This window comes from Pteropus vampyrus, unplaced genomic scaffold (assembly GCF_000151845.1).
Source record: "Pteropus vampyrus isolate Shadow unplaced genomic scaffold, Pvam_2.0 Scaffold20, whole genome shotgun sequence".
Classification (NCBI taxonomy): Eukaryota; Metazoa; Chordata; class Mammalia; order Chiroptera; family Pteropodidae; genus Pteropus; species Pteropus vampyrus.
In genome coordinates, this window is record NW_011888801.1 from 15,112,198 (window position 1) to 15,129,707 (window position 17,510).

General features: G+C 35.8%; 1 protein-coding gene and 1 non-coding gene across 2 annotated transcripts; both read left to right on the forward strand.

Annotated features, from left to right (window-relative positions):
• The first annotated feature begins 3 nt into the window (after positions 1-3).
• On the forward strand, positions 4-17,344 carry LOC105288952 (mitochondrial import inner membrane translocase subunit Tim23). Its single transcript, XM_011355423.2, has 7 exons — positions 4-280; positions 2,598-2,656; positions 3,810-3,903; positions 4,122-4,206; positions 6,571-6,629; positions 8,417-8,527; positions 16,833-17,344. Exons 1-7 carry the CDS (start codon positions 175-177, stop codon positions 16,946-16,948), a joined length of 630 nt encoding a protein of 209 aa, XP_011353725.1. The 5' UTR covers positions 4-174; the 3' UTR covers positions 16,949-17,344.
• LOC111736585 lies at positions 5,856-6,056 on the forward strand. Its single transcript, XR_002779213.1, has one exon. It is a non-coding gene; the product is annotated as a small nucleolar RNA SNORA74 (small nucleolar RNA).
• Positions 17,345-17,510: the final 166 nt, after the last annotated feature.

Consider the following 17,510-nt stretch of genomic DNA (forward strand, 5'->3'; position numbering starts at 1 on the left):
ACTGTCGCAAAGTGGAAGTGTGAGGTTTAGCGGGCACCGGCCCCCGGAAGGTCAGCGTGTGAAAGAGTCGGTGGTAATTCCCGTCTACCCGCTGTTACTAAGGAGCAATAGCGGTACAGACGACCCCGGCCTGAGACGGCGGTGAGAAGCTGACGGGCAATTTGCTGCGACACCATGGAGGGCGGCGGGGGAAGCGGCAACAAAACCACAGGAGGACTGGCCGGCTTTTTCGGAGCCGGCGGAGCCGGTTACTCGCACGCGGATTTGGCTGGCGTCCCGCGTAAGTATCGGGCCTAGCTTGCGAACTTTTCTTACTGCTCCTTGCTACTACACCAGACGTGCAGCGCGCCTTGTCCCCCTACCCCCTCCTTTTTTTTGGTGGGGGGGGGCTGGCATTCACAGCCTACAGTATCAGTGGTGGGGTTAGTGTATCTGCACTGCTATTGTCAAGATTGAAACGAGTTTTTGAAGCCATGGATCCCCAAGAACCTCTCTGGTTGACCTGGACTCAGGAAATGTTGCATGTTTTCTTCCTTTTACATTCAAGCTTTGTGTCTTATCTATCTCCTTACACATTCCTGTGTGCTGGGCGCTAGGTTAAGAGGAGGACCCAGCTCTGCAAGTAAATGCACTTCAAATAGCGATTCCATAGAAAACATTTTAGCTCGAAGTCGTATATTCTAAACCACGAAGTAGCCTTCAGATCAAAACACTCAACCTATGTAGGCGAGAAAGCAATATGAGTCGAGACAGCTGGAGGAACTGGTAAGTGAGCTGCACTTTAAAGGTCACAGACATGAAGAAAGAGTTTTAGGAAATAATGCAAGATGGAGGATGCAGAAGTATGAAAACCATATCTGTGCCCTCTCCTCAATCCTATGAATATGTATTCCGAATCTTTCGGACTATGGGTCTTCGACTGGATGAATAGAACTTGAACTTAAAGATAGTAGGAAATTGGAGAATAAGTGCTGTATAAAACTATTTTCTTTTTTGAGAATTCCTGTGCTGTTTCTCTAGGTCCTTTATGCTCAACAATAAAGCCCTTTTAAGTTCCTAGTGTAACCTGTGTCAAAAAAAACCGTAGAACACAGTTTATTACAAATATTAGGAGCTGCCTTAATATGGCAAAGCATTGTTACATTAATTTGATTAAGATTTGAAGGTAAAATGAGAGATCAAGGGGTGAACACCATTGAGCACCTATAATGGGCCAGTGGCTTTTCTGGGTGCAGGACTACAGCAATTTAAAAAAAAAAAAAAATGGCTGCTGCTTTCATGAGAGTTTACTTCTTATTGAAGTGAGCCAAGTAACAAAAACATTTCAATTAGTTATGAATGTGTATAGGCAATAAAACAGGATCATGAGATGGTGATGGGAGCAGAAAGCCATTTTAGAATAGGTCAGGGAAAGCTACTCAGGGGTATTGGCATTTAAGCTGTGACCTGAATATACTACAAATGCCAGGTAGGAGGCAAGTATACCAGTGAAAATGTCTAATACAAATGTCTTTGGAAAAAAACCAACTTGGCATGTTTGAAGAACAACTGTTAGGTCAATGTATCTGTAGCCTTTCAAGGGACTTGGAGTGGTAGGAGATAATGAGATCAGCAGGGCAAAGAATGGTAGCTGATTTGTTTTGTAAGCCATAGTAAGGAGTTTGAATTTGATTATAAGTGTAAATGACAGCTATTAAGGCTCGTTTCCTTTTCTTAAATCACTTTAGTTGCTATGTAGAAAGTGAATTGAAGGGACTAGAGCAAGTGAGGAGTCCAGTTAGGTAGGACATTGTTACTGTAGTCTAGTTGAGATTTAATGGTTGGACTAGGATGGTAGCAATAAAAGTGATAAGTAACAGTACAAAGTAGCTGTTGAATATAGAACTAATAGGACTTTTCAGTTGATGAAAAGACCAGCCATGGGTAATGCATAGATTTGCAAACAACTGAGATAAAGAAGGATCCCAAGATTAAATTTTAAATGTGAGAAAGTTGATTTTCTTTGATAGAGTTTTCTAATTTCTAAGTTAATGGGATTCGAATCTGGCCCTCATGAGTTTCCATTTTCTTTTGCCCCGACCTCCGTCCCTATGGTGATGACCAAAGAATTCTCTACACTGCCATGGTAAATCAACTTTGTCAGCAACTGTTAACACTAAGATCTGAAAGAACTGCCATAAAATATTTACATACAACACATAACCCAAACACTGTATTTTTTTGAAATTCATTGGTTTCTTGTCAGTCTTTGTACAGTTGTCAAGCTCTTTTAGCAAAGTAGAAAGAAATTAGCTTTATAATAGACCTAGGCTATGCCTCCTGCTCCATTGATTATTTGATCCATGTTACTGCCAATATCATCTTTGCATGAGATCCTCAGCCACCAGTGTAAGACCTGGTTTGGGATCGAGGACCCCAGGAGGAAGAACCCCAGAATTGCCAGATAAGAAGGAAAATATGGAAAAGTGGGGGAAAATTTCACATTCAGTAAGCCTGTAAATCAAAATTTCAAGACATGTAAAACAAAAGCAGAATTGACATGAAATAAAATAACTTTAACATTTTTGTTGTAATATGATGCTTTGTTTTCTCTCTAGTGACTGGTATGAACCCTCTGTCACCTTATTTAAATGTGGATCCACGATATCTTGTGCAGGTAAGATCAAGACTAGGCCTTTTATAATTTTACTGGTGAAGTGCTTTTTTTCCCATTAAAAAAATTTTAAATGCCAGATACTTTTGGAGGCACCAAGTTTCTCGTATCTGTTTACCCTTTTTTTCTCATAAACTGTAGCGATTTGGCTTGCATTTCTCCCTAACACTAGTTGATTAAATCCCTTTAAAGGGTTTGGGGGTTTGGTTCTTTTCCATTTTCTAAAATTATGATAAAATACACCAATGTAAAATTTAACATCTTAAATCTTTTTAAGTGTACTATTCAGTGTTACTAAATACATTTGTAATATTGTACAGCCATTACCACCTGCTATATCCATAACTCTACTATATCCATAACCCCATATAACTGAAACTATACAGTCACGCCACCCTTACCCATGGTTTTGCTTTAGGTCGTTTCAGTTACACATGGTCAACCATGCTCTGAAAATATAAAATGGAAAATTCATAAATTTTAAATTGTATATTAATCATATTGTGCTTATAGTGGCATTTTTCAACCTAGGATTCTTAGGTGAGCTTCAAGGGGTTCATACCAAATTTTGTGTATGCATTTACTGGAAAGAGGGTTTATAGCTGTCTAAGATTAACAAAGGAATAATTATTAAGATAATTTTGCTCTTGCATAACTGATCCAAGCTGCTGTGTTTTTATAGTTTTTTTTATGAACATTTGGTCTTACACATATTAAAATTGTGCTTATAAATAGTAGCTACAGAATGAAAGTTATTTTTTCTTTCCAGACTTTGATTCTATCAACTACTTCTCATAGCTTTCAGTTTACTTTTCTCTAGAGCTGTTCTTCCTAAACTCTGTTGCACAGTTGCTTCAAATTTATCATTAAATAAGGCAAATTATGTACACTCTGTCAAACTTACATTGAAAAGCACAGTTCTGAGCAGGAATCCCTCCTTAACTAATTTGTCCTAACAACTAATGAGCATAACAATATATGTTATATATTTCATTTCACTTTGACTTAGGTGTTGCTATTGTTGCAGAAAGTTTTATTTGAGCATAGTTGACTTTTAGTTTTACTTCCTGAGAAAAATTACTTCAACAAATTAAAAAACTTGAAAGTACTCTGTCTTGAGAGGAGCTCAGCATGGTTTTCATTTTTATCCCTTTAGGATACAGATGAGTTTATTTTACCAACTGGAGCCAATAAAACTCGGGGTAGATTTGAACTGGCCTTCTTTACCATTGGAGGATGTTGTATGACAGGTGGGCATAATACTTTTTTTTTTTAAGTGTCCTCAATCCAAGGAGTCAAAGATGCTTAAAATCAAAAGCAATTTGAATATTGCTTTCAGTGTTGTTTTAAGAATTATTAACATTTTTCATATTTTTTTATTAAATAAGAATAAAAAAGAATCAGAAGCACAGTTGTTTTTTAATATAAAGCTGTATTATTTGGATGAATTGTTACTATGATTTACTAGGGGCTGCATTTGGGGCAATGAACGGTCTACGGCTAGGACTGAAGGAAACTCAGAACATGGCCTGGTCCAAACCAAGAAACGTACAGTAAGTCTCATGTAATCATCTGATATAGTGATGTTTGAATATTAACTTCTCCTCTGTTGGCTTGATGAGAACAGCCTTGAGATTTTTAAATATTTAGAGTACTGATATACTTTTTGGTCATTTTATTATTTTTTTATTCAAAATAAAAGGAATGAAAGAATCAGGTTACTGAGTCTTAAGTATTTGAATGGAGTGACTTTTGAGTTGGTGTCCTTCAGTCAGCTGGTGTACCCCAATCTAATTTCTCAGCTTTCCCATTCTCAGGCAAATACATTATTCGGATTGTTCAGGAGCATGCCATAGGAAATGGTAGTGAAGAAATAAGTACATAAGAGTGATTGCCACATCTGCTATTATTTGACTTTTGACTTGAACTTAACTTTACTCTCCATTTCTGAAATGGAAACCTGCAGAAAGTTTAAATGAAACTCCTAGAACTTAGAGATTGTTTCAAAAAGAGTAAGACAGTCTTCGAGGAAATTGATTTGCAGAGAAGAGAAAGTATAATTAAAAAGGCCAGAAAGTGTATATAACGCATATCTTCACCCTGCTTAAGAAATAAACATGATCAGTTCCTGTTGGTATGCTCTTAGTAATACGTTATTTAGTTTCGCAGGTTTTTATACTTCATGTGAGTGGAATTATGGTACATCTTTGATGGCTCATGATTTTGTTTTAGGACACTTTAAACTACATCTTCATTGTTTGTTGTTTAACCAGCAGATGGCAGCAGGTGTGCTAAAATTAGACCTTGGGAATCCTGAAGGCAATGTTAAGTTTTCCATATTGTCACTATGTGAAAGCGCTTGCTTTACTAGCCCAGATCCTTGAGTATTCTTACATTTATGTTCTTAGTATTTTTCCCTTCCTGTAGTAATTTTTTTACTTTTTGTATTATGGAGAATTTTTAATTTAAACAAAAATAGACAAAATAGTACAACGAACACCTATGAACCATAACCCATCATCAGCATCTATCAACCAGAATCAATTGTGTCCCATCTCCTTCCTCCCTTCCATATTATTCTGAAACAAGTCCTCAATGTTATATCTTTAAATACCAATTTGAAATTGTGGAAGGTCTCCTAAAAAAGATAACCTTTGTTTACTAAAACAGTAATAGTTATTAATTTTTTGGAGAGTGAAATTGGTTTACATTTTTTAAAAATCTTATATGTTATTTTTTTTTATATATAATGATTCTGATCTTCGTAGATAGGAAGACAACATTTAAAAATGGAAAGAAGATAGGGTTTGGGGCCAGACAGATCTATATAACTTTAAAGCTTAGTTTTATTACTTACTGGTTTTGATCTTGGGTAAGCTTTCTATACTCTCTGCCTTTCAAGGTTGTTGAGAGATGATTAAAGGGAGAAGTAGTTAAAGGCCTAGTAAATGGAGGTATGTTGCATCCCAAAGAATTTTACCGATATGCAGTGCTATCAACAATACAAGAATGAAAATTAGTTTTAAAAGCTTGTTGAAAATGTAAAAACGTGTTAAACTTAACATAGTAAATACGTAACATAATTAAAAACAATAAACTTCATAAACAACCTTTTAGAGGTAATACAAATTTTTATTATTGAGCATTAATTTAAATGAATTAAATGAGTTCTTTTTCTCTTTGTTACTGTAATTCTATAATCTCCAGCAGTAGTCAGCCGTCTGGACAGAACCATTCCTGTGATGGTGTTACACTGCTGGAAGAGGAATGTCCTGTCTTCTTCCAGTTGTCTCTGTCACTGTTCTGGTGGCGTCTGACACTGGTGCAAGGCAGAACTGTGCTTCCTTGAGAGTATGCTAAGCATTCACTTTGGCTGCTTAGTTCTAGTCTAGAAGCGGACACAGAGTATGCTTTTTCTGTGTATTCTAGTTTGCTTTTTTCCTCTCTTTGAGTATTTATCTTTAATGCTACTTTATATTCTCTAATATTCCATACTTTAAATCTACTTATTATTCTAAATATATACTCCCCCCCAAAAAAATAGAACTTAATAATTGTAAGCTAGTTCGTTGGTTATAATGACTTTTTTTACACAGATCAATTTCTGTGAACTTTATAAAATACATTGCAAGCTGTCATTCAAAACCTTTATATGGTTGATATGTATTTAATAATTGTATATATACAAGAATTTTACTCATTTCCCAAAAAGGTTGGAGATTTCAACCTACCTTCATTTATTTTTCTATAAAATAAAAGCCAGACTTACTAAATTCGGAAGACGTATTAAGTTTTTTAATTAAGGAACTTTTGGGTATTGGGTTTATATTTTTTAAATAGCTGCAATTATGGTTTTTCAAATTACTGGAGAAATATCAATTCTAAATACGGATTTTTTTCTTTTTCTGCCCTTGTAGGATTTTGAACATGGTGACCAGGCAAGGGGCACTTTGGGCTAATACTCTAGGTTCTCTGGGTAAGCTGAGATTTCACTTGATAATAAATTATTAATGCAGAGAAAGAATGTACACATAACATGAATAATTTGATCAACCAAAATTCTGGTCCACTTGAGTAGTGCAGATGCTACTTAAGATCATAAACTACACAACAAAATAATGCCAGATGCTAATACCATCTTGAGTACTATTTCTGAATGTTTTAAATATTTTTAAATACTATATATTCTTCTGCCCAAGCAAGATACCAAATAAAATTATGTTTTAACTAAATGAAATTCAAATAATTTAGGTCCAAAGCAAATGGCTTTGTATGTTAGAAAGGGTCAAGGTCCTGTAGTTAGATATGATAGGTTAATCTAGCCATCTTGCTATGTTTTTCTAATAGCCCATTCATCATTCTGTTTATCTGAGTAGATTCCTAGACTTAATTTCCAGAGTTGCAGTAGGGCCTTTGTAGATAATGAAAACATTTGCAGTTCTAAGCAAGGGGTGATTTAGTAGTAGTTAGTCAGGGCCAAATGCTTTTATAGTATATTGTTTATGAATGATTGACTCAATTTTTAAGTCTTGAGTACAAGACTTAAACCTGCTCGAGGCACTTAGGACCTAACATCCAAGGTTTTCTTTATAACTTAGTCGAAAGTCTGAAAATCATTTAAATGTGGCAGATTAAGTAAGGGATAGGCATTTTGATGGGCATTTATTTGTTGCCAGGCTTTTGCTATTACTGAAAAATAGAAAAAGCCCGTGTTGACACAATAAGCGCCCAGCCTTCTCATGGGATTTGGAAGTAGTACATTTTCACTCTGTAAAGTCAGACTCATATTTGGGATCCTACTAAATGGCTGCTTCCATATGCCACTCATGCTCCAGTTGCCTCCACCCCCATACACAGTCCCCTTCCTTTGTTCCTGTTTGATTGCTTATATACCTAGAGTGATCAGCCATTCTATTCTGCCCAGGACTTAGTTTTAGCACTGTAGGTCCTATGTTCCAGGAAACCCTCAGTCCTGAGCAGATAGGGATGGCCAATCACCCTGTGTGTTCCCTTTGTAATATTATTAATCATAGTGTTCTGCTCAAGTTCAGTTTCAGTTAAATAAGTTGAAACAAGAACCTTTGTAAAAGGAGTTATAAGACTGAGAGCTTTGTATAATGTTTAGGGGTCAAATGTGGCAGTTTTCAGAAAGGGTAAGGAAAAATAATGCATTCATGGCTGGTAGGAATCTTTATAGGTATAGGAGAAGAAGGGTGGGTTGGAGGAAGATCTTGTTAAAACTAAATAGTGCCAGTGTTATAGTATTTACATGTGCAAAGGCCAAACCTCACCTTTCTTTGTTGTATTTTTCTTAAAATAGAAGTAGATGTGTTTTGTTTTTGTTTCTAAATCCAAAGTACAGCTATTATAAATAAAAGTGAAAATTAAGATTCTTCCTGGGACTCCCGAGTGGTACTTCCTACTATTTATTTCTTCTGAATATTTCCAAACATCTTTTTTACATATCTAGGGTTGTACACATCTGCCTGCTACATATTAGTGAATGTAGCTCTTACTCTTTTTTATTTTAAGTGAGTATATAGTATTCCATTATATGGAAAGTCCGTTTCTGCATCAGTCCCCCTTTGATGGGCATTTATTTGTTGCCAGGCTTTTGCTATCACAAACAATGTTTGAGTGATCATTCTTTATATATCTTTGAATACTTAGAGTGATGTCTGTAGGATACATTTATCTAAATATAATTGTCATACTGACTTTCAGTCACTTTTTTATTACTGATCAGTTCCATCTCCCCTGTAGCTTTACTCTATAGTGCATTTGGTGTCATCATTGAGAAAACACGAGGTGCTGAAGATGACCTCAATACAGTAGCAGCTGGAACTATGACGGGCATGTTGTATAAATGTACAGGTACTGTTGGAGAGCTTTCTCTTAATACACTTGAAATATGCTTTTCATCCATAGTTTTCAAAGGAAACTATAATTTTTTTGTTTTGTTTTGCATTATAATCTAGTGTTCTCTGAAACTTTGTGGTTGTTTTGGTTTTGTTTTTGATTTTTGGGGGGGAAGTAAACTACACATAATATAAAATTGACCATTTGAATCGTTTTTAGGTGTATAGTTCAGTAATATCAAGTATATTTACATTGTTAGACAACTAATCTCCAGAACTTTTCTTCATCTTGCAAAACTGAAACTCTACCCATTTAAACAATGTTGCATTTCTTGCTTCCTTCAGCCCCTGACAACCACCATTCTGCTTTCTCTCTCTATGAAATTGACTACTTTAGGTATCTCATGTAAGTGGAATCATAGAGTCTTTGTCTTTTTGTGACCAGCTTATTTCATTTAGTATAATGTCCCCAAGGTTTATCCATGTTGTAGCATGTATCACAGTTTCTTTTCTTTCTAAGACTGAATAGTACTCTGTTGTACATATAGGTGCATTTTGTTTCTCTGTGTCTCTGTGGACACTTGGGTTGCTTCCCCTTTGGCTACTGTGAATAATACTGTTATGAATGAACGTAAGTAAACTAATATCATTCAGTTTTGAAAAGAATAATCAGAGCTCTAAGAATTGAACCAAAACGATCTGGGTGAAGATCAAATATCAAATTCTCCTCTAAAATGGAAAGAAAATTAATATTCACTGAGTTATGATTATACTTCCAGCAATAAGCACTTAATATAACTTATTTCATTTAAAATTCTATGAAGTGATAATCACACCCCAATTTTATAGGTGAGCACACTATTAAGACAACCTTTTTCAAAATGTCATATAACTAGGGACAGCTCACAATTTTTCATCATATTTCTGTTTTAAATGGTTTAATTCAACTGCATATGTTCCATATGCCTGCCTCTGAAAAGTATTTGATTGCTTTATTATGTATTAGACACTTGATTAAATAATTCTGTTTTTTAGTAAGTCCTCTATCATTTATATCAGGTAGCATTTTTGCTTCATTTTTACTAAAAAGAAATGAGAAGTCTCCATAGTAGGTCAGTATTCCTGACATATATGAGAGTAAGCGGCTTTTTCTGTATTGAAAATAGATAGCATTTGGAATTTTATTCCTAAGAGATCACAAAACTTCTAGTAGTGCATTTGGGTATGTTTACAAATAGCTCCTAGGTAGAATAAGATGGCAAATACCTGTTATATCCATGAAAATGTTACTTTGGCATAGAAATACCTTATTAAAAACCCAAAAATACTTTCACATTGACAGTCTATAGGGTCAGACAAAAGAATTTAAAACTTTAATTGGCAGCACAAGGGTGGCACTCAGCTAGGAAGAGTTTAATTGGCCCAAACTATGTTTTAAAAGATCAAATTAATATTTAAAAACTAGATTTCACACAAAAATCTGGAATTCCAGCTTCTTTTGAATAAATGGAAAACACCAAGCTCACATTGCATGGTGGCAAATGGCTGGAGCTGAGTGGGAGCTGCTTCTACCCCAGTGGATGGGCACTGAAGTTCCAGCTCAATCTCCACCATTCCGTTTTCTAAGGGTAAGCCATTGTGACATTTCTTGTATTAAGGGCAGTCCTAGATATAAGAATGTTCTGAATTACCTAATTTAAGACGTTATGCATATTTAAAAGACAGAAAGGAAAAGGCTGAACACTCAATATCATCAAGAGAAATGAGAGCCTAGCTTTTTGTGACAACGAATTTTTTGCAGTATATAGCATTTATGACACAGCCTGGGACATTTCCAACATAAATTATGGAACAGAAAGTCCTTGGCTCAGCAGAGAAAAAAGCAGAAAAGAATATCCGTTAATTCTGTGTCAGGTGGCAAGTCGATTGCAGTTTCCATTGCAGTTGTAGAACATAGAGGAAGTAAATAATCTCCTGACTCAGAATTCCAGCTTCACAGTTCCCGGCTCAGCACATCAAAATCAGCCTAACAAAAGCAATTCAGTCTCTTATTGATTTCTGGTTTGGAATAAACTTAAGACGAAGCACAGAATTATGAATTTTGTATAGCAGAAATACAAATATAACTTCTACTTCTGGATTTGGAAAAGAATTTAGGCACTCTTAGTCTAGAGCCAGCATAAACTGTTGAAGAATAAAGTTTTCATTCAGGGAATGGCTAATTCCTACTGACCTAAAATCTTTCCAATCCTCAATGTATTCTTAAAAAATAGATTTTTTTTTTTTTTTAAAGTTTAGAATGAAAGCAGTATGACTCAGGTATACAGCTACTTTAATAGAAAGAAAAGTCATTAGGAAAATTAAGAAAATGGATAGCTGTCCATTTTAACCAAAAAATTTAAGCAAAAAGGAGTTAATTTTTAAAGTAATAATTCTGATGATGTGATTTTAGTTCAGGCCTAATGCTTACTTAACAAACTATATAAATATTTTTTCTGAGGGTGTGAAATGTCATTATTCGATTTCCATGGGCATATGAAAATGTTTAATAATTACCAGTGTTCTACCAGAACAAGACCAGCTGTAGTTTTATCATCCTTAGGAATATTTAAGAGGCCTGGTCACTTATCTGCAGAAAACAAGGCCTCATAAACTAGGACATGGGTGCTCCCTTCCCACTTGCAGAAAATCCCTGACCTGCTAATCCTATTCCTTCCATAAAGAAGTCTCAGTCATCTTATAAAAGAAAACTAAGTAAAAGTAAAAAGATACACAAATCCAGTTTATCAAATTAAGCAATTATGATCAGGGTTATTGTTAAAAGGTATTATTTATCCATGAATGCCAGACCTTCAAAATTAAATTTTATATGCCAAAAGGAGTCTCTTGATAACTTTATTTCTATTGCTGGCATCAACATTCTTCCAGTAAATAAAAATGCATGTAACGTATATAACATGCAAAGAACTAATTGTCATAGTGTATAAAACATTTCAACAAATCATTTACACCAATAACCCCCCAAAAATGGAGTAAAAATATGACAAAACATTTAAGAAGAAAATACAAATGACTGTTAAACAGCAGAAGTTGCTCAATCTCCAGGCAACCAGGAAAAAAAAAAAAACAAAATAAAACATTGATATATTTTTCACCAACTGGCTTAAAGTGATAGTACATGACACACAAGTACATGACACATATTGGCAAAAGGTAAGCAAATACTTTGAAAGGCGATTTGGCGTTATTAATATTTTATGTAAATCCTTCTGCTCAAGCAGTCTCTCATTTAGCAGTTTATTCTACAGCAAACTAAGGCATACATGCAAAATCACATGTACAAGGTGTTTGAGATGGGCTTCAAGGAGGTGATATTTTGAACAAAGACGGATGAAGGAGCTTGTGAGTTGGATGTCTAGAGGAAGTGATTTAAATAAAGGTAACAGCAAGAACAGAGGCCCTGAGTGGGAGTTCGAAGACAGTGGGAAGAGTACTAGAATCTGGAGTCATAAAAGTGGCAAGGGACCAAATCATGGAAAAGATAGAGCTTTGTAGGCCATTGTAAAGAATTTGGCTTAACTGGACATCAGTTAATTCTTACCTTCTAAAGACGAGCATTTCCATTTACTTATAAGCCTTAAATTGTTTATTGTCACTTCCAGAGTTAAACTTTCACCTTTCTTCTGAGTATAGCGTGTATACCAGGAGGTGTTCACTCAGGATTGATAAACCCTCTGAAACGTCCATAAGATTTTCAAAGGGGCCTGGGATACTCCCTACCACCCACAGAAAAGCAGCCACCAAAAAGACTAAGAATCTGCTGGAAAATAGTCCTAAAAGGACACAGTATTGTGGGGAGTCAGAAACAACCGAGATATATTAGTGCATTTAGTCTTGCATAGAAGAACTGGGATCGCAAGGGAAAAAGATGGATGGGGGGCAGTGGTGAGGGAAGCCCAGCAAAGGTAGCTGCTGTGCTGTTCAAAGTCACACATTGCTTCCACTATGTAACAAAACAAAGAAAAAACAAGGAAATAGGAAACAGCCTTCTAAGTGACCCAGTCACCTTGATTTCTACCTTTCTCTCACCATGCTCTCATTTCATCATTTGTGAAGTTCATCACCTTTCACCTGAGTTCAGACCTTTATCACACACTCTTAACTTCAACAGTATTTTTCATTGACCATTTTTGATTTTAGGCTTCTACCTCAATTCCATTTTATCTACTTGTTTCTAGGTTAATATTACTCAAGGATGGTTTTAATTTGAATACTCCTGTCCAAAAACCTTTGATGACACACTGCCTTTCAACCTAAATTTAAACTTCTCACCTAGTCTTTCATGCTGTGATCCTGTCTTTCCAAACTTTTCTCCCATACTTTCCTTATTCATATGGCCAAACTGATAAATTTGAAATCCAATCCCTCCTTAAGCCCTAACTCAGCTGTTTATTACCAGTTTCAAGAAATTTCCCTGATTTCTCTTTTCTCTATCCTGGAGGCAATGTGTTATGATGAGAAAGACAGTGGGCTTTGGATCAGACTGGGTTTGACAAGCACTAGATTACTAAAAAGCTGTGTGAACAAGACAGTAACTTGTCTGAATTTCAGTTTGTCTATAAAACAAGGGTGACCTCCATTCTCTTCATAGACTTGTAAATGAGATAACCTATATAAATCAACTGACTTCTTTTCTGCCATAAGCACATTTTGTATAATTCTTGTAAGACTTAACACAGTTTTCCTAGTAGGAAGTCAATAGACAATATCTAAGTTTGAAAAATCCAGATGTAGCAGGATAATAATGTTCATTGAAAGAAACGTGAAAGTAAAGAGCAAAGAATTAAAGTTAATTGCCTTTGGGAACTGGGAATTAGGGTGAGGATGGGGATTGCACCAGACTTTTGTGTATCACTAAAATCTTTGAATACTATCTTGATTTTAAAAATTATGTATGTAGGCTACTTTGATAAAAATAAAAATTAAAAGTGAGCAAAGATGTATCAACATAATAAAAATTAAATTAGGCATTAGGCTAGGACTGGGAAGCAGTGGGAAATTATTGTTTAATTGGGTACAAAGTTCCAGTTTTAGTAGATGAAAAGGGTTCTCTCGGGATGGATGGTGGTGATGGTAGCACAGCAATGCCAGTGTACTTAATGCTACTGAACTGTACACTTAAAAATGGTAAACTGTATGTGTATTTTATCACATTTTTAAAAATAAGTAACAAAAATTATTGAAGTTAATTATTGCAAAAAATTTTTGAGTAGTGTTTAGTAGCCATCTCAGTAAGTAAGGCCATTCATGTAAAGCAGGGATTACCAGCCCTTGCTTGCCAGATGCCTGTTCACTGTCTGCAGGCTAAGAATGTGGTTTACATTTTTTAAGTTACATTTTAAATGGTTATAGAAGTACCTACATAATAGGTTTTGGTCCCTCAAAGCCTGAAATACTGATTTTCTGGCCATTTTAAGAAAAATTTGCTGAGTAATTGTCAATTCAGTGTGTATTCTCTGCCACTAACCAGCTCTCTGCCCCACAAACAAGGCATTTAAATACTCTGGGCCTCATCTCTCCATGTTTAGAAAAAGTAATATTTGCCCTTTCTGGAAGAGTCTGTGTAAGGATTGAAGAGAGAAGATAAACCTGTGAAACACACATCTCACATTTGTTGTGCTTTAGAGAGACTGACCATTGGCCTTATTGGTTACTCTGTGTTCAAAGTGGGTGTATTTGCTAATCAACTTCCTGTGCTTAGTTAAGGAGTTGTTTCATTACAGAAAGCCTAAAGCCAAGGTCCTCAAATTTTAACAGATCAACTAGTTGGAAAACCCTGGAATTAATGGAAAGAGTTAAAACTAAAACATGGCTGATATGTAATAAAAGGCTACCCTTGAGTCAGGATTAACTGTGCTTAGTAAATCAGACACTGCATATTTTTGGTGTCTTGCTGGAAATAACTTTTTCCTAGCCTTCGAAAAGTGACTTGAGTTTGTTTCATTTTGGTCAGAAAGTAGAAAGCTTTCTGGGAGATAAGTTGTTATTAATGAACACTTAGTATGCCACTGATGTCCCAAAGATCTGAAAGCCTCATAGTTCCCAGTTTCATTTTGTTATCCCAGTGCCTATGCCTAGGAGGCTTATTATTTGATAGCTGAAAACTAGTATGAAAATTCTTCCAAAAGGGTCGAGTATAATACATGTTCTTAGGACACTCAAAGCAAAGGACCAACTGACAGAAACATTTTGCAGCTATTTCCAAACCAGTAGGCAGACTTCAGAGTCCTGTGGATCAGTAATTTACTAAAGGTCCAGGTGAGTTGGTCTGAAGTTGAATGTTTTGTTCCAGGAAACAGTATCTAAAAAACCAGTGTACTTTCAATTACATACCCGCCATCATTTTTCTACTAATGAACAGCAGTGAGGCCACCTTAGCTTTTGCTTTGTTGATTCAGAATGGGTTCGAGTATTAAATTTTTATAACCTGATTGAAAGAACCCTCATTACACTCAAAGTTTAGGTCTCACTGAGCCATAGTAATGCTATTGCAGATAGCTTAGCATTTATTCTATACTTGTAGTTTATTTTTTCCGTTTTAGGAATTTGGTCTAATTATAGTTTACTTTCTGCCCATACAACTTTTTGTTGACTTACTGGTAAAAGATATGAGGTAGATCCTTATTAAACTGAGCAGACTGTTTTAAATTAGCTGATTGAGGATACATTGCTTTTATAATGTCTCAACCACATTGAATACAGTTGCAAATTCAGCTGCCCTGCCTAGTCTATGGCAAGGTGATACAGAGATGATGTCAATTTCAAGGAGCTATCTCCCATTTACTTTAAATATTTTTAATGTTTCTGATCCCCCCTCCCACATATTTGACAGAAACCGCATACATCATCTATATATAGCTGTTTGTGTCTGTTTAAGAAAGATAATTAGGGCATTTCATAGGGGAAGCCTAAGCAGGTCAGCTATCAGAACTCTTCAGACTAGAGAGGCTCCTGGAAGGAGTGGCCCTTTATCAGCTGAAGCCACCTGGCAGGACTATCATTGCAGAAATTGTTGGTCTGAAGTGTTTTAACTTGGCAACATCACTGAATTTCACAAAATTTACTGATTTTTTAAAACAGTAATTTAAAACATCTTAAGTCTGCTCAGTTTAATAAGCATCTACTGGTTTGTAACTAAAGGGCCCCTAGTAAGGTAACCACTAGACCACAGCTCCATTCCACCTTTTACTACGTCATAGGTACAATGTAGGCTGCCTGGTTTATGGTCCATACTTATGAAACTAAGAGAAAGCAGCCACTTCTTAAAAGCTTCTTTGGGTACCCCGATTCCTCTTTTAGACTTGGGAACCATTTTAAGTTAACTGATTAAACATTTGTTTCTGCATTTCAAATAAAATATCTATTGCTAATCCTTTTCCACATGAAAAATTTTTTCATTAAGCAAAAATAGTTGTCTAATCATTGAATATTTTTCAACTGTTGTGATGAAGCTAAGTGCTTATTGCTCATTAGTTGTAGATTGACACACAAGGGAAGTGGAGGATAGGTGAGTTAGTGCTTCATCAGCACCTCACTTAAAGCTTGATTATAGCCATCTTATCAGCACTACTTCTTGAGTCTTCAAAGTTAATAGTTGCAGGACCTGTGCAGAGTCCAAAAGCTGTTTCCAAAGAGGGTGTCTCCTTATTTATATTATAGCCTTAAATCAATTGACAGTGAAGTGAAGTCTAAACCAGGGGTCCCCAACTCCCAGACCACGAACTGGTATCCATCTTTGGCCTCAGGAATGTGGTGGCTGCACAGCAGGTGAGCGGTGGACCAGCAAGCGAAGCCTCATTTGTATTTGCAGCCACTCTCCAGTGCTAGCATTACCACCTCAGCTCCAACTCAGATTACCAAGCATTAGATTCACCTAAGAGCACTGGTCCCTGGTGCCAAAAAGGTTGGGGACCGCTGGTCTTAACTATATGACTAGCAGGAAATTATTGATCTAGTTGGGATTTCAATAATAAGCATAAGATATTTTCTAAGTGTTATAGGAACAAGTCAGATTGAGAAATATTTTAATATTTAAAGAAGGTTTTAAATATGAAAATAGTATATATGTTAAACAAGTGATTCAGGGAATTTATCTCCTGAACTTGTCTTGGTTTCTGATATTACATTTAAAACTTTGATTCTCCTGTTTAGGATGACTTATTTATATACATGAATGTATGCCTCAATTTTATGAGACTTATTTAATCCTTTGATGTTAGGACATTTGCAAGACAAATCTTTTCTTGTTCTCCCTCCCCCAGGTGGTCTTCGAGGGGTAGCACGAGGTGGCCTAGCAGGACTAACACTTACTAGCCTCTATGCATTATATAATAACTGGGAGCACATGAAAGGCTCCTTACTCCAACAGTCACTCTGAAGATTTTGCCAACCTGTGAATAGAGGACACTAGTAGTTATCCAGATCAATTAATGTCAGTATGAAGTTTTTCTCTCTTCTACCTACAATTAGTTTGAAAAATTGTGGCGATTCCGATTTGCTGTGAAGATGATGGATGGTTGACCAGGACAGCTCTCCTTCCAGCTATTAATGAGTTGAAGCCAAAACCTTTTGGTGACCGAATAATGTGGTTCTCTTCTTTGAAGATCTTGTACCTGTTCTCTCCTACTCCCTGAAGTGGAAAACCACTTACTCTCATAATTCAGGTCATGCTTGTCAATACTGTATCACCACGTTTGTTCATTTAATGATCCAAAACTCTACTGCTCTGTATTCCCAATAAAGAAAACAGAACCAAAGTCAACTCCAATGTAAACACAGTGGATGTCTCCATTTAAAAGCATCTTTCTGAGTATAAAATGGTGTATTTTTCTGCCCCAACTAATCTAAATTATGTTTTCAAGCTTATGTTAAAATGAAGGGCTATGGCAGCATTAACAGTTTAGTTAAGATTTTTCTCCAACAGAGCTGACAAAAACAAC

What these genes read in the sequence shown, in the direction of transcription:
- LOC105288952 (XM_011355423.2), top strand. Translation starts at nt 175, where the DNA reads ATGGAGGGCGGCGGGGGAAGCGGCAACAAAACCACAGGAGGACTGGCC. An exon ending in GGATTTGGCTGGCGTCCCGC is followed by an intron (nt 281 to 2,597) that starts GTAAGTATCGGG and finishes TTTTCTCTCTAG; the next exon opens with TGACTGGTATGAACCCTCTG. An exon ending in TAATACTCTAGGTTCTCTGG is followed by an intron (nt 6,630 to 8,416) that starts GTAAGCTGAGAT and finishes TCTCCCCTGTAG; the next exon opens with CTTTACTCTATAGTGCATTT.